At 50.3% G+C, this 19,396-nt stretch overlaps 1 protein-coding gene and 1 long non-coding RNA gene across 2 annotated transcripts in view; one reads left to right on the top strand and one right to left on the bottom strand.

The window, feature by feature from the left end:
* ERGIC1 (endoplasmic reticulum-golgi intermediate compartment 1) overlaps nt 1-12,932 on the bottom strand; it is a 101,497-nt gene extending 88,565 nt beyond the window's left edge. Inside the window, exon 1 of the mRNA XM_058723482.1 lies at nt 12,715-12,932. Coding sequence (XP_058579465.1) covers nt 12,715-12,917 — 203 coding nt within the window. The 5' untranslated portion in view covers nt 12,918-12,932. The remainder of the gene's footprint in view (nt 1-12,714) is intronic.
* Nucleotides 12,933-14,160: 1,228 nt separating this feature from the next.
* LOC131508412 (uncharacterized) lies at nt 14,161-18,425 on the top strand. Its single transcript, XR_009260004.1, has 3 exons — nt 14,161-14,590; nt 16,118-16,395; nt 16,631-18,425. It is a non-coding gene; the product is annotated as an uncharacterized LOC131508412 (long non-coding RNA).
* Nucleotides 18,426-19,396: the final 971 nt, after the last annotated feature.

The following is a 19,396-nucleotide window of genomic DNA, read 5'->3' as shown; positions in this document are numbered from 1 at the left end:
AGAGCCCGATGCGGGGCTCGAACTCACAGACTGCGAGATCATGACCTGAGCCAAAGTCGAACGCTCAACCGACTGAGCCACCCAGGCGCCCCTGTTCTGCCATTTTCAAAGATGTTATAAAGCTACCTCTTATAAATAAGAATATTAAGTTAAAAAACTGAATACTTATGAGAAACGTTAAGTAAATAATACATGTTGTTTAGGAATATGCCCCCAAATTATGGACCTGGGACCAGAATGGTGGAAGGCTGAGAAGTAGTAGCTGGAGTTACGGCCTCAGCCAGTGACAGGCACATCTAAGCCCACCCTTTTCTCTTCCTCCCAGCACCTCACCCACCTGGATCTCCTAACCATTCCCACAGCTACGTGGGTGCGGGTCCCCAGTTCAGGTGCCACATCCACACCTTCCACCTAGCCCTCCACATCCTTCTCTCCCCTGTGCCAGGCCTGGGAGAGGATCCAACACACCCTTGGGGAAGACAGAGCCACAAGATGGAAGGAACCTGGGTCTCTGGGAACCTGTGAGGGGCAGAGCATCCCCAGCTACGCTGGGACTTTACATGAGTGAGAAATGAACTTCTGTTGCATTAAATCACTGTGATTTTCAGGTTGTTTATGGAGTGTAACTGACTCAGGCTGATATAAAGAAGCCATCTCTAGTCCAATCTCCTGACAACCTGGAAATCTTCTATGACAGTCTAGATTTCCTGGTGCTTTTTTCCTGTAGCAAATAATTACTGAGCACCTAACAGATGCCAGGGGTCTTAAGGGTTTTACAGAGACAAGCTCAATTAGGCCTCATGACAATCCTGGGAGCCGCACACTACTGATTATTTGCAGTTATGACTGATAACTTGCCTTGCAATGAGGCAAATGAGGCTCAGAGGTGTGAGGCATCTTGCCCAAAGTCAAACATGTAGGAAGCAGTGCAGCTGAAAATTGAACCCAGGACTGATGGAAATAGACAAAGCCCTTCCTTTGCCACAATGCCATGTGCCTCTGCAAAGCGCATCACCTGGGGAATGCCATGTCCTATGTGCCAGTCCCTAGGCTGGGTCCTGCAGGAGAGAGCACAAGTGTGACACTGTCACAGCCTGCAGTCCTTTGAGCCAGAGAGGAAGGAGCAAGGGAGGCACGTAGCAGAGAACCAGAGGGTGAGAGGAGGGGCTGGTATGGTCAGGGAGGGCATCGCCACTCAGGAAGAAGAGGAAGGGCTTTCTGGAGGAGGTAGTGCTTAAGGCTGGCTGAGGGGGGTGGGTGAGATTTCAGCTGGTGGAGACAAATGGGGAGATGCTGTCTCATCCAAGCCAACAGCCACCTCCTGGATCCACAGGAATTGGCTCAGGACAAACCACCACCCTGTGTACTGTTAGGGGGCCTAGAAGACTGTGAGACAAGTCATTAAAACACCTCCCTGCACGGAATGAAATACTCCTAGTGCTTTCAAGCTTTCTCTTACAGGCCTCGTTCTTAGCTCTTCCTTGAGTGGATCATGGTGTCAGACTGCTCCAAACCATGATGATACCTCTGACCTCTTCCAACGTGACAGGTGGTTCCCAATGCAGTGCCCTTCCCTACAGGGGGCTAACTCCACAGTGAGGAAGGTAGAGAAAAAGACTGCTGATCAAGAGGAACCTAGGGGGCTCAGTCAGCTGAGCGTCCGACTTCAGCTCAGGTCATGATCTTGCGGCTCATGAGTTCGAGCCCGGCATCGGGCTCTGTGCTGTCAGCTCGGAGCCTGGAGCCTGCTTTGGATTCTGGGTCTCCCTCTCTCCCCTATTCATGTTCTGTCTCTCTGTCTCTCTCTCTCAAAAATAAATAAAACTTTTTTTTTAAAGAAAAAAAAACAAAAAGAAAAACAACACAGGGGTGGCCTGGCAATGCTGCCTGACCCAGCTGAAGGCCAACACCCCCACTGACACCACGTGGTACCCCGGAAAGGATGCACTGAGAAAGGCACGCCACCCATAACCCGGTCTGATCATAAGAACACAGCAGACAAATCCAGACTGGAGGACATTCTTGAGGACACCTGGACAGTGCTCCTCAAGGCTGCCAAGGCCATGAAAGACAAGGACTGAGGAATTGTCTTCAACCATAGGAGATTGGGGAGACGTGACCACTGGATGCAACGTAGGATCTTGGATTGAATCCCAGCGCAATGAAAGGACATTAGGAGAAAACAGGTGAAATCCAGATAAAGTTCGGATTTTAGTTAATAATAATGTACGGATATCAACTTTTTAGGCATAACAGATGTGGTAATGTTTGGTGTGAACCATGGGGAGAGCTGGATAGGGTATGTTTATGGGGGTCCATACTATGTTTACAAATTTTCTGGAAGTCTAAATTATTCCAAAATAAAACAGTGTGTTTAATTTAAAAGAGAAAGGGAAAAGCAAATGCCAGAACTAAAACAAGTCTCATGAGTTTGGGGGCTGGGGGGAGGATTTCTGTTTGGCCCAGTGCTACATCCCCAGCTTCTAGAACAGAGCCTGGCGCACAGTAGGGCCCCAATAAATGTGTTCAATGAACAAGTGACTCCGCCTCTACAGTCCACTCCTTCCTCTGACAGGGGCTCCAGAGACCAGCTCCACTCGCTCCCCACAGGAAGGGCTGCACCCCTCTGCTTGGCTCCCCAGCAGCGGCTCACTGGTGGTAATCTCCTGCCCGCAGATGCATATGGTGACAGGAAATGATCACCCAGGTCCAGCCTCCTCTCCAGTGACCCGGAGCCCCTCCAAGGCTTCCAAAGAAATGAACTGTAAACACAACTAACTAGATGGCAGGAAACATCAGGTGTGTCCATGGAGAGGCCCCAAGAAATTCAAGAAACTCACCTTCAGGACACAGGAGGGTTGTTAAGAAAGCCAGCTCTAACACAGAGATGAGCTGTGTCACCCGCAGATTATGTGACCTTGGCCAAGTCCTGTCCCTTCTTTTTGCCCAGCATCCTCACCAGGCAAACGGGAATAATAAGTGGTTCTTCCTCGATGTGAGGATGAACTGAGGGCATCCAAGAAAGGCCTTTAGCCTGGCACTTGAAAAACGGGGACTACCATAGGGCACGGCTGTTACCACAGCACAGCCCTGGGAGGTCACGTGAAAGATACAGCCGGTGATCTGGAGCAAGTTGAGCTCTGGCCTGCCCTGGGACCACCGGAGGGGAAAGTCCAGGCCACAGGCGGAGCCAGCAGCGTCGTCCCAGGACCATCCACTGGGGGGAAGCCCCGTGGTCCAAGGCTGCCTCTGCCCAAACCCATGGGTCCCTCACTTCTCTGCCTTGGGCTCCAAGGCCAGGTCCCATAGACCACCTCTGAGAGTCCCGGGGGCTCTGCCCCAAGCCCTGTCCACCCAGCTAGTGCGTGGTCACCCTGCTGTGTGTGACACACACGGGCTGCGTGCTGTCAGCCACAGGCCACTGTCGGCCCTAGAAAGGTGTGGATTTGGCTCAGTATCATGTTCAACAAAAATAAAACTGGAAATGCTTACGAGCCATTTTGCCACAACTTCTAAGATTTTCATCCTTTCCTGAGACACTGGGCAATGTGAGGAGCAAAGAACCCCAGAGCTACACTGGAGCTGCTCCTTCCTGATGGGAGGGCTGCTCTCCCGTGAGCCACAGTGCACACCACATCACCCACCGAGCTACCTGCCTGGGCCCCGGAGGCTTCCGGGAATGCCACCAACCCCTTTCTCTCTCACCACAGGTCAATGCCTTGCTGTCTGGGGTCACTGTGTGGGTGCCACTGAGAGAGGGGCAAGCTCTGGGTCAAATCACCCCAGGGGTTCTCGCATGAGTGTGTCACTGGCCCTGAGGTTTCATGGTGTGCCCCCACCAGATGACCCTCTGCTGGGGTCTCCCAGGGCTTGGCAAGGAACGTGAGGACAGGGCTGCAGGTGAGATCATGAGGAGGGAGACATGCTCCATTTTCTAGACACACTTGTCTCACGTTCCACACGAGTGCATCTTGTCCTCACGACCACCCTGCAAGGAAAGTGTGGGTGCCCTAGTTTGCAGAGGAGGAAAACTGAGGTTCATGGACGCCAAGTATCTCGTCTAGGGTCCCCCAGCTAGTAAACGCGGGAAAGGCATTCGAATCCAGACAGATCTGCCAAATGGACCCACCGTGGGCCGTCCTCAGAGGGACTCAGTGCAGAAAAACACTCTGCAGGGGCGGCCAGGGGCGGTGCACCATGGAGCACTTTCTCCTGAAGATGTGGAGACGCTATCCATGAAGATGTTCTTGGACCCAGCAAAACCTCAAAACAGGCCAAGTATCACCGGGGTCTCCCAAAGGTCTTAAGGGACATCTTGGCTAAATTCTACATGCCAATAACTGCTGGCATGGAAGTGAGACAGAAAAGAGGACAGAAGACCGAGGGAAGAACCATACAAATTAACAATGGCAAAGTATCAGCTAGGCAGGAAGGGCGGCATGTGGTGAAGTACCCTGGCTCTGGAATCAGACCCAAGTTCAAGTCCAATACTGTACTTCCTCAGCTGTGTGCCCTGGGCCAGTCATGTCCCAGCTGTGAGCTGTGGCTTCCTGTTTTAAAACTGAATAGGGGCACCTGGGTGGCTCAGTCAGTTGGGCGTCCGACTTCGGCTCAGGTCACGATCTCGCGGTCCGTGAGTTCGAGCCCCACGTCGGGCTCTGGGCTGACGGCTCAGAGCCTGGAGCCTGCTTCCGATTCTGTGTCTCCCTCTCTCTCTGCCCCTCCCCCATTCATGCTCTGTCTCTCTCTGTCTCAAAAATAAATAAAACGTTAAAAAAAAAATTAAAAAAAAAAACTGAATAGGGGCGCCTGGGTGGCGCAGTCGGTTAAGCGTCCGACTTCAGCCAGGTCACGATCTCGCGGTCCGTGAGTTCGAGCCCCGCGTCAGGCTCTGGGCTGATGGCTCGGAGCCTGGAGCCTGTTTCCGATTCTGTGTCTCCCTCTCTCTCTGCCCCTCCCCCGTTCATGCTCTGTCTCTCTCTGTCCCAAAAATAAATAAAAAACGTTGGAAAAAAAAAAAAAAAAAAAAAAAAAAAACTGAATAAAGATGGGGTATCTGGGTGGCTCCATTTGGTTTTGGCTCAAGTTAGGATCCCAGGATCACAGAATCGAGCCCCACATTGGGCTCTGTGCCAAGCATGGAACCTGCTTGAGATTCTCTCTCTCTTTCCCTCTGCTCCTCTCCCCTGATTGTGTGCACACTCTCTCCCTCAATTAATAAAAAAAAAAAAAAAAAAAAAAGGATGCCTTGGTGGCTCAGTCAGTTGAATGTCCAACTCTTGATTTTGGCTCAGGTCATGATCTTGAGACTCATGAGATAAAGTCCCACATTGGGCTCTGTGTTGACAGCATGGAGCCTGGTTGGGATTCTCTCTCCGCACCCCTCCCTCTTTCTCCCTCTCTCTGTCCCCCACCACACATGCACACTCTTTCTCTCAAAATAAATAAACCTGAAAAAAACCAAAGTGTGCAATTCAATCGCTTTAAAAATAAATAAGTAAAAAATAAAACTGAATACAGGCAATAATTAACAGAGCAAAAAGGCAACTTTGTCACCAGGAGAACATTTGTGGGCCACAGATCTAAAAAAGGGGTTAATATTCAAAATACAGAAGAAACTCTTTCAACTCCTATAGCAAAACAAAACAGACAAATGAGCAAACAAATAACCTGACCTAAAAGCTGGGCAAAAAACTTAAATCAACGTTTCTTTCAAGAAGATATTCAAATGGGGAACAGGGTATATGAAGAGCTGCTCAACATCACTGAGCATCAGGGAAATGCAAATCAAAACCACAATGAAATATCACCTCACACCTGTTAAGATGGCCATTGTCACACTGTAGGTGTTGGCAAGGATGTGGAGAAAAGGCAGCCCTCATGCACTATTGGTCGGAATGCAAACTGGGGCAGCCACTGGGGAAACAGTACGGAGACTCCTCAAAAAATTAAAAATAGAAATACCATAGGATCCAGTAATCCTGCGACTAGACTGGGTATTTACTCTAAAGAACTGAAATCAGGATCTTGAAGAGATATCTGCACCCCCGTGCTCACTGTAGCGTTATTTACGGTAGCCAAGATGTGGAAACAACTTCAACTGTCCATGGACAGATGGACGGGTAAAGAAAATGTGGTATAGATGTACAGTGGAATATTATTCAGCCTTAAAATCCTGCCACATGCAACAATATGGATGAACCTTGAGGGTGTTACGCTAAGTGAAACAAGCTAGTTACGGAAGGACAGATAGACACGAATCCACTCACATGAGGTATGTGACACCATTAAACTTCTAGAAATAGGCAGTAGAATGGTGGGTGCCGGGTCTGGGGAAAGGGGGAAACGGGGAGGTGTTCTTCAAGGGGTAGAAGGTCCCAGTCACATAAGATGAGTAAGTTCCAGAGGTCTGCTGAACAATACTGTGCCTATGGTTAACATTACTGCACACTTAAAAATTTGTTAAGAGGGTATATCTCACCTTAAGCATTCTTACCACATAATTTTCAAAAACCTGAATTAGTTGCATCCCATACAGTGATAGCATGCACGTTTCCTAGGGTGACAGAACGGTTCTGTATCCACATGAGGGCAGGGGTGGCTACATGATATAAGGTCTTGAATTTCATAGAAGAGTACACAAAAAGAAAAGCCAATTTTTCGGTATGTTAATTAAAAAAAGAAAATAAATTGCTAATAATACTAATAATTGTATCTCGTGGGGCCAGGGTGACTGAAGTTCAGTGACGGGCCCAGCAGAGTCCTCGCCCATCACAAGCTGAGGAACCGTCAGGCACAACTAGTGAAATTAGCATTGCCTCCTTTCCTCCTCCAAAGAGATTCTAGCCCCTAGCCTCGAATGCAAGAGAGAAAAGTTAATGCCATGGAGGGGCTGCCACAACATCAGGACCCAATGTTTCAGGGATTGTGACTGTACTTTGGGTTTCATGACGGCCAGGCCTCTCGTCTCCAATAGGGTTTCCACCTTTTGGAGAGACAACATTTGGTCCATTTCAAATGGATCTTGCTTCCTGTCCAGCTGTGCTGCCCAGTAGGCTGTAGGAGGGAGGAGCTCAAGGGGAGGACTACAGTATCAGGGGTACGCTGGTCCCCAGGGCCCCTTGATCCACCGGCTGTGGGATCCATCATCTCTGAGGTCGATTTCCCCGGACGGAAATCAGGCATAATAACGCTTCCGCCTCAGGGAGAGTAGATTTGCAAAGCACCTATGTATCCCCTAGCTCTCGACAGTACGGGGAACCTTGAGTTTCTCCTGCCTCTCCCAATGGACAAGACTTTTTAAAACAAATACATGCTAGTGTTAGAGGGTTTTTTCCTGTCCTATACTTTTCCTGCATATACAACCAATGTAATTAAACTAACAGACCTGAATGTTCAAGTGGACAAGAGACAATTAGGCTAATTACTACTTCCTTAAAGGATCAGTTAGGGCTGTCTCCCACACTATCTTTGAGAAAGGGTACTGGGTGCCCCATGAACAACACGGTGGCTTGGACAATCAGTTTGGCAAAAGCTGCGCTGAACCAAGTGACTTGGTTTCCCCTCACTCAGGATTTCTTAGCATCTTTAGAAAGGTACATGCGTGTTGTGAGTCCACAGGCGGGGGACACAGTACGGAGCACTGACTGAGAGGGGCTGTGTCAAGTCAGGCATCCAGAGCAGGGCTTTGGCAACCTTACCACACATCCAAAGCACCTGGGGGTCTTATTAAACCACAGATGCACATTCGGGGTGGGCACTGAGATTCTGCGTTTCCCACAGGCTCCTGGGTGACGCTGAAGATGCTGGTCTGGGGACCACACTCTCAAGAGCAAGGACATCAGTGGAAAAGACCACTTATTGACCACTTTACTGGTGAGGAACAGTCCCAACATAGGGAAGTGACTTGCTGAAGGTCACATAGAAGTGACAAGTGGGACTAGATCCGCTCCCCAGCCTTCCCTCCAAGTACCTACTCCACCCTCTGGCTGCCCTACAGCTCTTGGCCCTGCTCCCCACTAGTTCTCTGATTCTGAGCAATTTTCCTAGTCTCGGTTGTGCGCTGGAGTCATGTGAGGGTCTTTAAACTATACAAATGCCTGGGCCCCTCCCCCTCAGATCCTGATTATTGGGTCTGAAGTGTAGCCTGAGTTGGGGAAGTGTTTTAAACTCTGCCAGTGATTCTAATGCAGAGCCAGTGTCGAGGATCACTGAGGCAGAGGTGAGCATCACCCCAAATGCCCTCCTCACGCCCTGCCTGCCCCTCTAATGCCTGATGAAAACAGCCCAGCAGCAACTCCAAGACAAAACGTGAAAGGATTACCAGATGGGAAGTGGCACTTAATGAGGCCACAGCTGGCTAAAGCCCTATCTCAAGACATTAGGTATCATAGTCAGGAATCCAAACTGCCTTGAGAGGACAGATTTTTTCCATCTTAGCCTATGTCCAGGTGAGCAGGTAAACTGATGTTCTATGCTTTAAAGCCCCAGTGGCCAAAGTGGGAAAATCTGGACCCTCCAGAGTGAGATGCTCTAAGTTAGTGCAAGACCCTTTAACTGGCATCTTTAAAGACAATTTCCAAATCAGGTGTCAGACCAAATGAGGCTGGTAAAAAAAAAAAAGGGGGGTGGGGTGGGGGGGGAAGCTAGTGACTTTAAGCTTTTTAATAAGCACTGTAGGGAAAGAATTAGAGATGAGAAACCCAATGAATCCAGTTAAAGGAGATATCCATTCTCTCTGCACTTGGTGAACGGGAAGGGGAAAAGCTTGAGAGAGGAGCCTACAGCATACAAGTGGGGCTCTGGAGCCAGACGGCAGCATTCCACCCCGAGCATCTTCTGCTGACCCACATTGTTCCTGAACTCTGCTGCACCTCAAGTGGCTTAGCTGTAAAGTGGGACAACAACAGGGTCTGCCTTGTAGGCGTGCTGTGGGATTAAATGAGTGGATGCACATAAGATCCTTAACAACAGTGTCAGGCACTAGAACTGCTCCATAAACACAAAACACTGGCTTGATTTTCACATCGTTTTTTCTCTGGTCTAATCATTTCCCTTTTGACCTCATTTTTAAGCCCGTGTGTATGTGTGTGCGTGTGTGTGTGTGTGTGTGTATCCTTTTAATTTACTTTTGAGAGAGAGACAGAGAGAGAGAGAGAGCGAGAGAGAGAGAGCGAGCATGCCTGTGAGCGGGAGGGACAGGGGCAGGGAGAGTGGGAGACAGAATTCCAAGAAGGCTTCACACTGTCAGCACAGAGCCTGACGCCAGGCTGGAACTCACGAACTGTGAGATCATGACCTGAGCCTAAACCAAGAGTCAGAGGCTTAACCGACTGAGCCAGCCAGGCACCCCAGCCCATTTATATTCTTTAAAAATTGATGTAAAGTATGTTTCTGTCAGTTTCCTCGAGTAATTTCTGGAATGAGGCAGGATAAAAATACAGACGCTCATGATAACTACTATATGCTGAGTGTTAACTACGTGCTCAGAGACCCCTGTGGCGGCTGGGGCTTAGCTTGGTATGGGGAGTGAGGAGGGCTCAGGGTCTGCAGGGCCCCACGCAGACAAAGCCACATGAGGAGCTAAGGAATTCATACTTGATCCTCAGAGCAACGGGCCTTGTTTGAAGGTTGAAACCAGGACATGAGAAAATCAGGTTAACTGTGGAAAGCTCACTGTAAAAAAAAAAAAAAAAAAAGGTCAACTTTGGGAAGCTCATTCAGGGTTCCTGAGGAAGTCTGGGGTCTCCTGGAGGGATGCCAAGGTAGGAGGCAATGGAGGCCAAACCAAGGCACCGCAGCAGGGCTGGCTGGCATCATGGGCGTGTGACCTACACAGTCACATAGGGTCCCACGTTCCGAGGGGTCCATGCTTATTTTAATGTTCTGCTGTGGCTGTCCTGAAATTCTCAATACGTTTCCAACAAGAGGTTATGCCATTTTCATTTTGCACAGGGTCCCACAAATTATATAGCTGGCCCTACCTTGCAGGGATACTTCGTTTGCCCCTACGTCTACACTACCAGGTGAGACAGTGAAGGTTACTTGTCTTTAAAATGAAGAAACGGAGGCTCTGAGAAGGTAAACTGGCCCACGGCATAGCTGGTCAGTGACAGGGCAGCAGCATACCCAGGTCTTGGGGTTTCAACTTGGGGGCCTCCACTGTGGGAAAGTGGCCACCTCTGCCTCTCAGAAAGCAGTGCTCAGGCTCGTCCGGGCCTGGGCTGCAGGAACTGCCTTCCACCCCCACCCAAGGCTGAGCTGACCCCTGCCAGCCGGAACTGGGTATGGTCAGAGCCAACGCCCACGGATCTGGGTCCACAAGGCCAGTTCCACAACAGCAACGGGCCAGCGATTAATGAAACAATTCACCAGGAGCAAAGCAAACACAAGTAATCTTTGCAGTCCCAGGATCCCTCCTCTCCCAACCCCCAAAACCAATTTAGAGCCAATTCAAGGAAGGAAGGGGGAGAAAATTCTCCACCAATAGCTCAAAATCCGCCTAGTAAAGGAAGAGTTGATATATCAAAGCACACCATGTCTTTGGCTTCCTTGACAGACTCTGAGAGGCATTTCCAAGGATGAGTTTGGCCCAGGTGCTGTTCCAGGCACTGGAGTTACAACAGAGAATAAAACAGATAAAAATCTTTGCCCTAAGGAGCTCATATTTTAATGGCAGGGAGAGAGAGAATAAGCATAATAATTAAGTGAATTATACAGTGTTAGGACATATAGGTGCTTACATGAAATAACACAAATGATGAAAATAGCGGCCAAAATTTATTGGGTGCTTACTCTGTGTCTAAATGCTTTACACACATTGACTCATTTAATCCTCTCAACAACGGATATTGTTCTCATGCCCATTTCACAGACAGAATACACAGGAGGTAAGTTGTGCAAGGTCCCACATGCAATAAGAAAACAAGAGTACTGATAAGAAAGGGCAGGAGACTGCCATTCCCCCCAGCCTCTTCCTGATTCTGGTTGGTTTTAAGGCACCACAGCAGGCAGGAAGCCTGGATTTCTTCCAGGCCTTGAACTGGGAGAGGGGGTCCAATCACAGGGCCCCTTTCTACTCCCCCACAGTTCTTAAGAGATCTAACAGGGCTGTGGGACCCTCCAAGCACTCCCTTTTCTCCCAGAGCTAAGGCTTTGGAGCTAACAGCCCAGAGTGCAAATCCCAACTCCACCAGCTCACCAGTATATGGCCCTGGGCAAACAGCTTCTACCTGGCAGCCTCCCTTTCCTTTGGTTTAAAATGAAGATGAAAACTCCCTCTCACAGGTGACAAGGGAACAGAAATCAAGTCTGGACCCTGCAGTGCCTATACAGGGGTAGATGCCCCAAGCATGCTGGTTCATAACATGCCCCCACTCCTGGGCCCCACAATGCTCTCCTCTCTTCTCTCCAGTGCTGAGAGGGCACGGCCACATGTCACCCAGCTCTGTACTGTGGGCCACGTGGCAGAGGGCTGAGCACGGTAAACATCTGATGAACACTGAAGAGGAAGAAGGTATGTGGGGTGGTGGAACCTTCCTTAGAAACTGAGCCCTGGAGTTAATGGATCTTAAAAAGTGCGGGTTGCTAGGCAGAAATGTCTTGTCCTTCAAAGTGCAAATGCAAAGTGGTGAAATCTATTCTCAACATTCTGTGGTAAGCCCAAGCCCTCAAGAAAACTTATTACAACACCTCATTTAGCTGGGGTCCCCGTGGCACCGGGGCACTCCAAATCTCCAACTCAAGGGGCACCAGGTCAGAAGCTGTTAGTGACCTGGGACCCTGGCCCACCCTTCAGGCTAGTTCTCATGAGGTCCAAGGCAAGACCCTCAACCTGGAGCCTCAACTTCCTTCTTTTAAGATAAGGGGCTAGGTACAGAGTGACAGGATTAAGTGACCCAAAGCAGTGATGTATCCAACAAAGTCAAAATCACCGGAACCTACTAAATAACATGGGGACGGGGGAGGGTGTGTGTGGGAAGGTCAGGAATCTTTATTATCAAAGGACTGACCCTGAATTCCATCAGAGGGACTTTCTTTGTTTGAAACCGCCCTGGGTCTGCAAGCATTTGTCTGAGACCCTAGTGCGAACCTCTAGGCTTCATGGAAGGGGCAGGAAGCTGGCAGATGTTTTCTAGATGGCATCGGTGCCCAGGACAGGCTAGAGTACCACAACAGCCAATGCATAAGGGTCACCGCCAGGCTTTTCCTTCTGGGAAGGCTGTCACTTTACCCTGATTTCACTCACACCTGTAGGGAGGGAAAGGGCAGGTGAGGAGGGAGACAGTTCCCTCCTGCGAGGCATTAGAATCCCTATTTGTGGATGAAGAAATGACCTCATGGAGAAGATCCTCATCTACTAACATCCTCCTCCTGGGCTCTAAACCCTACAGCAGGCTCTGACTTAAGCGCTTCTCATGCATTCAGTCCTCGCAGGTGAGGACCTTATTTTAGCCCCAGTCTGCAGGTGGTAAATTTTAGAGATACTGAGAGGGTTCAGACACTCGTCCAAGTTATCCCACCACAGAGCCAAGGGGAAGTCTGAATCCAGAGCCTTCGCCCCTAACTTCTAGAATATACGGAGCTGCTCAGTGGAGGGAGCAGAGCCAGGATTCTAATCCAGCTCTTCTCCTACACTAAAGTCCTGCCATTTTCCTGGCCAAACCCCCCAAAGTGTGTCTGCCTCAGGCCAGGGCATTCCCTGGGGCTCCATACCTCAAGGGAAAGCCTGGTTGGAGACCTCTTCCGAGGCAGGCTTCCAGAAGGCCTAACCCAGCACAACGTGGACCATGAGGCAGCTGGACCCTACAAAGAACCCATTGTAGTGACTGCAGAAAGCCCAGGCCAGACCAGGCTGGGTCCTCTGGGGAGCCCTGCCCATGACTCCTGGCCTCCTCCCCTTCCCATGGTGCCCCCATACCCAGAGAACAGGACCCGGACTGGCAGAGGCCTCCTGTGTTGCCCAGGCTGGGGCAGCCTCAGACTATGGAAACCTAAAACCCTCCAGCTGCTGCCAGGCGGTATGGGGCTGCAGACCCCCGTGGACTCACTGGAGGTGCCCCGGACGCACCTGTCAGCAGGGGCAGGGGCCACGAAAAGACTCCACGGACGGACGGCAGGAGGGGGAGGGCTCGTATGTTCCCATCGGGGGTAGGGAGTTAATCTGTTTCCCAGAATGGGGGTGGAGATGCGCGTTTGAGTGGTGTGGGGCCAGGCTGAGGAGGGGGCTCGGCGGAGGGGAGGGATGGGCGGCCCGGAGGTGGATGGCTTTGCCAGCCGCTGCACTGGGGGGCCCTCCGCGGTTCCGGCCGGCTTTGTGTGCTGCAGGGGTCCCGCCCCAGGTCCCCGAGGGCCTGCCGAGGCATGCACAGGGCTGGGGGCCGCTTCTGCGTGCCGGCAAGAGGGGTCCGCGTCGTGCCCGGGCACCCCCTGTGTCCGCGGTCGCCACACTCACCTCCTGAAGTCAAAGGGCATCGTGCCGCCGCTGCCGGGGGTGGGAGCGCTGCAGGCCAGGTGGGCCGCGGCGCCGCGTGGGTCCCAGCCCGCTGCCAACGCCTCCTCCGGCCGCCCCGCCCCCGCGGGCCGCCCACCGCCCCAGACACCCGCCGCTCGCCTCCCGCCGCCGGGAAGTGACGCTCCGCGCAGCCCATTGGGCGCTGTCCGCCGCCCCCCGCCGCCCCTTCCGCCGCCCGGTTAAAGGGGCCCGCGGGCGCGTAGGGGGAGGGGCCGACCTTTGGGGGCCGGGGCAGGGAACCCACAGAGACGCGTTTCTTCCTTCGAAGCCCCCACTGTGTTTTCCTTCACTTTCTCTCTGTGGCCTCGGGCAAACCTCAGCCTCTCAGAGCCCTGTTGCATTTGCAAAACGGTTTCCTTGAGTTGTAAGGATTAAATTGAATGAATGATCCAGATTTGGGTCGCGCACAGCGTCTAGCTCTGTGACAGGAGGAGATAAGGCAATCCTAGATTTATAAAGTGAACCCACCATCTACTTCCCTGCTGTGCCTCTCTGGGAAAGACACTTGGCATCTCTGAGCCCCCACCCTTTCCACGTATGCACAAAGAGACTGATGGCATTTGAGGGGCATTTTCCTGGGGGTCAGATAAGAAAGTTGGGAGACTGGCTTAGTGCAGTGCCTGGCACATGATATGGGCACAATCACCCGAAGTGACTGTGGTGGACCAGATAGCTGCCTCTGCCTGCACCTTCTGTTTATGGTTCATTCCAACGTATTCATTGAGAGCCGGCTGTGAGCCAGGTCCATACAGGACATGCTGATTGTCTTAGGCAGAGCGAGATTTGCCCAAGTCTGTGACCTGGCCGAGGGCAGACCTCTCTGAGCCTCAATTTCATCCTGCAAAATTCACACATAATCAGCACCTCCCTCCAGGATTGGTGGATTAGAAGAGTTGATAGTTGAGGTAACACAAGACTGGTGTAGAGGAAACTAATTCCGAACTTCCCCTGGGGTTCTATTGCTGGCCCCACCTCCAAGGTTTCAGTCATAGGGCTTGAAAAATCCCAGGGGAGGAAGGTGGGGGCTCGTGTTCTAAAAGCAGGACCAGAGGGCAGTTTCCTCATCTATAAAAAGAGGTAAATCATGGTACCTGGTTCCTCTGGGAGGATTCAGAATGCGCTGTGACAGCACTATGGGTGGGGGGTGAACCAAAATCTTCCCCTGGAGCATACACTACAGCCTGACCAGTTACCTCTTCCTCCCTCTGACCTCCAGCATTACCTTCCTTCCTTCCTTCCTTTTTCTTTCTTTCTTCCTTTCTTTCTTTCTTCCTTTCTCTCTATCTTTCTTTCTTTCTCCCTTTTCTTTCTCCCTTTTCTTTCTTTCTTTCTTTCTTTCTTTCTTTCTTTCTTTCTTTCTTTCTTTCTTTCTTTCTTTCTTTCTTTCTTTCTTTCTTTCTTTCTTTCTACAAGTGGCCTGGCACTTTGAAGTGAAAGAAGGACATCAGCCTAAACTGGAAGTCTGGGGTAGCAAGAAAGGTGAAGGGGCCTTGAGTGGCCTGCCACGGGGCCACTCTACAAGTGGCCTGGCACTTTGAAGTGAGAGAAGGACATCAGCCTGAACTGGAAGTCTGGGGTAGCAAGAAAGGTGAAGGGGCCTTGAGTGGCCTGCCACGGGGCCCAGACCACTGTTTGTGGGGCCTCAGCCCCAACCTATTGAATCAGGTTGCATTTAAAAGCATGATCTCCAAGAGATTTGTTGGCACATTTAATTTTCAGAGGCACTGCTATAAAGACCTTGCTCCCTGCAAGCAGACTGGGGTGGGGTTTACATTGGCTATTCCTTTTGCCTGGAGTACTTTCTTCTTTGTCTTCCACCCTTTTTATAGGAGCAATGTCTCCCAATATCTGTTCTCCCTTTCTTCAGGACTGTTAGCCATGTGGACAGAGCCCAGACTCTGGAGCCACACCTCATGGGTTCATGTTCCAGCATGTCCACTTAATGAGTTATTTTACATCTGTCTCTCAGTTTCCCCATCTGTAAAATGGGGACAATAGTAGTACCTTCTTCACAGATTTGTTAGGAGGGTAAAATGAGCTGATATAATTTTTTTTAATTAAAAAAAGAAGAAGAAGAAAAGAAAGGGGTGCCTGGGTGGCTCAGTCAGTTGAGCATCTGACTTTGGCTCAGGTCATGGTCTCACGGTTCGTGAGTTCAAGCCCCACGTGAGACTCTGTGTTGACAGCTCAGAGCCTGGAGCCTGCTTCGGATTCTGTGTCTCCCTCTCTCTCTGTCCCTCCCTCACTCGTGCTCTGTCTCAAAAATAAATAAACACTAAATAAATAAATAAGCATTAAAAAATTAAAAACATTAAAAAAAAAAAAAGAAATGAGTTGACATATGTCAAGGACTTAGGACAGTGCCTGGTACAGAATAATGCAAGGTGGGGTTGACTATCATTGCTATTTTTGCATGGTGATGGAGCTCCAATTTTTGGCTGGGCATATGGGTTCTCAGAATGAAAGTTGCATTTTTCAGCTCCCCTTGCACCTAGGTATGGCCTTGTGACTAAGTTCTGACCATTGATATGTAAGGGGAAGCATCTATGGCAGCTTCAGGGATACTTGGTATATATTATCCTCTGTCTCGCTTTTTCCACATAGCTGCCCAGAATGTGGATGCCACCATCATGGACCACGTGAAGAAGGTCATGCAGAACAGAGCAACAGGATAGAAGGAGCCTGAGTCCCTGTCACTGAGTGGCACAGTACCTGTCCTTAAACACCTCCCCGGATGTCTAAGCGAGATATAAATATCTATCTTATATAAGCCACCTTTATTTTGGATTTTCAGCTGCTTACACCTGAACCTAATGCTGATGCACCTGCCTCAAACTAGTTAATTACTTGGCAGTTCAAATATTATATATAGAATCATCCAGGTTCTTTTTTTTTTCAACTTTTTTTTTTTTTTGGGGGGGGGACAGAGAGAGACAGAGCATGAACGGGGGAGGGGCAGAGAGAGAGGGAGACACAGAATTGGAAACAGGCTCCAGGCTCCGAGCCATCAGCCCAGAGCCTGACGCAGGGCTCGAACTCACGGACCACGAGATCGTGACCTGGCTGAAGTCGGACGCTTAACCGACTGCGCCACCCAGGCGCCCTAGAATCATCCAGGTTCTTCCCCACTATACGTTTGCATGGCACCAGTAGTTTTCCTGGGGAAACCGTGTCACAATTTGTGATTACATTATCGTTAACTGGCCAATGTCAACCTCCCCATCTTGACTGGAAGCTCTCCAGGGAGCACGGATGTCCGTTTGCTCATTCTTGTATCCCAGCATCCAGCCAGAGCCTGCACGCGGTAGGGGTGCAATGCCTCTGTGTCAAAGGCTGGATGGAGGCTTCCCAGGGAAGTAGGCTTTCCCACAGAACAGAGGGGCTGGGGAGGGGAGCACATCCACAAGGATCTCTGTGGAGACTGTTGGGGTCTGTAAGCAGACCAGGCTGCCAGTCCCAGATGATCCATCCACCCAAAAGACAGTGGGAGATAGGGCTAAGGAAATCCGACTGTGCTGCGATATGTGGGAGAGCTCTGGGTCTCTTGGACCAGAGGAGTGACTTAATAAAAACCGAGCTTTAGGATTACTAATCTTGTAGGACTCTACGATAGCCAGCCTCCAATGGTCCTCACTGATGTTCCCATGCCCTTGTGTAATCACCTCCCACAACAAGCAGGACAGACTTGGGTAACCAACAGGACATTGCAGAAATGACAGTGTATGACTCCTGAGACAAAGTCATAAAGGGCATTGAGGCTTCCGCTCAGGCTCTCTTGAATCACTTATTCTGGAGGAATCCAGCGTCTGTGTTGCAAAGATACTCAGGCACTGTTATAGAGGGGTCCATGCGGCCAGAAACTGAGGCCTTCCATCAACAGCCTTGTGAGTGAGCCATCCCGGAAGTGGATCCTTAGCCCCAGTCAAATCTTCAACGCTGCAGTTCTGGCCCACAGCTTAACTACAGCCTCATGAGAGACCCTGAATCAGAACCACCCAGCCAAGCTGCCTCTGAATTCCTGGAAGGATGTGAGATAATAAACGTTTCTTTTAAGCCACTGATTACTGTAGGTAAACTGTAGGTAAACTGATTACTGTAGGTAATCAGTTACATGGTGGTTCAATTAATATAGACTCTATCCCCATTTGTTTTTCTACCAGCACCTTCTCCCTGCCTTCCTTCGCCTCACCCCAACTGGTCAGTCAGCACTCTGGCTGAGCGACCTGGACACATTGCCTAACTAGCTGGGCGTCTGAGTATGAAATGAAGGCTAATAACACCTCATCTGTGTCAGGAAGCCTCTAAACTCGCCACCCGAATCAATCCACCCCCTGGTATTCATATCCTTGTGCAATCCCCTTTCTTAGAGTGTAAACTGGATTTACTGACTCACTTCTAATGAACAGAATGTGGCAGGAGTAATGGCATGTTACTCCTAAGACGGAGTTACAAAGAGATCGCGGCTTCTGTCTTGGGCACTCTTGCTGTCACTCACATCAGCGGCCCGGGGTGAGCCAGCAGCCATGTGGTAAGGCAGCCCTGTGGAGAAGCCTGTGTGAGTTAGGCCGAGTGTGAGAGGGCCAAGTGTGAACCTCCTGAGGCTTGACCAAAACCTTGTGCGTGAGCTCGGGAATGGATTCTGCAGCCTCAGCCAAGCCTTGAGATGACTGCGGCCCTGGTGGACAGCTCGATTGTGGCCTCACGAGAGACCTTGACCCGGAGGTGTCCAGCCGAGTTCTGCTTGGATCCTGTGAGATAACAAAATGTTTGTTGCTCTAAGCCACCAGGTGTGGGGCGGTTTGTTATAAAGCGGAACAAATACATGGTCCTAAAACCTTGCTGTGAAGATGAAGTAACATGTGCCTGGCACACAGTAGGTGCTAATTAAATGCTTGCTAAATCAATCAATAAACAGACGAGTGTACTATAATGTGGAATGTTCCCTGGATCCAAATGCTCCCTGCCTCCACCGCCTCCTGCCGAACACGTCACTGAAAGGTGTTTTAAGCCGGGGAATAGCTGGCTCAGATTTCCTTTTCTGTAATGAGAGACTGATTTGTGTTCCATGGGTGTGGCTGGTTCAGATGTGGTCTGGATAGAGAGAGATTAAGAAATAATAATCTTTTGTCAGCTCAGAGAGGTCTTGAGGGTAACTTAGGCCTCTGGACAAACAGAGTCTCTATTAAAGTCTCCTCACCGGAGGACATTCATTCATTGTAAGTCATTCACTGAATACCTCTTTGTGACGGGACTTTTGCATGAACATGACACATCCCTGCTTTCAAGAAGTTAGGGAGGAGGTGACCAAAAATGTGGTACCACTGTAAAAAACCAGGGTCAGGGGCACTAATTTCTTGTGTGGAGGCATCTTAGTGTGGTAAGTGCTGTGGTGTGGGCAGCACCAGAGGTCCTGGGAGGCCGGGAAGGGGCCCCTGAGCTCACCTATATGGATGACTTGGTCTGAACTCTTTCGGTTGAAGGTGAAAGAGATCATCTCAAATCAATGCACACAGTCTCAGGGGGGGAACAAGTCCAGAGGTAGATTTGGGTTTCAGGCACAGTTGGATCTAGGCACTTCAACAATCACATCAGGAATCCCTCTCTCCATTCTGGGCTCATCTTTTTTCTTCTGGCTTCATTTCAAGGTAAACTTTCCCTTTGTGGTGGCAAATGTCCATCTGTAGCTCCAGGTTAACGTTTTCCTGCTCAGCAAGTTCAGTAGATAATGAGGACCAGGCTCCTGACACCTCCAGTGAGGTCTCCTGGGCTGACCCACGAGGGCCTGGCTTGGGCCCCAGCCCTGACCAGTGGCTCGAGGAGAATGGTGTGTGAATACCAGCTGCTCGTGCCTGAAGTGCAGTCAGCCCCATCCTACACACGTAG

This window comes from Neofelis nebulosa, chromosome 1, assembly GCF_028018385.1.
Source record: "Neofelis nebulosa isolate mNeoNeb1 chromosome 1, mNeoNeb1.pri, whole genome shotgun sequence".
Lineage (NCBI taxonomy): Eukaryota > Metazoa > Chordata > Mammalia > Carnivora > Felidae > Neofelis > Neofelis nebulosa.
The sequence above is the reverse complement of the archived record's forward strand: the minus strand, read 5'-3'. Positions and strand labels throughout refer to the sequence as shown.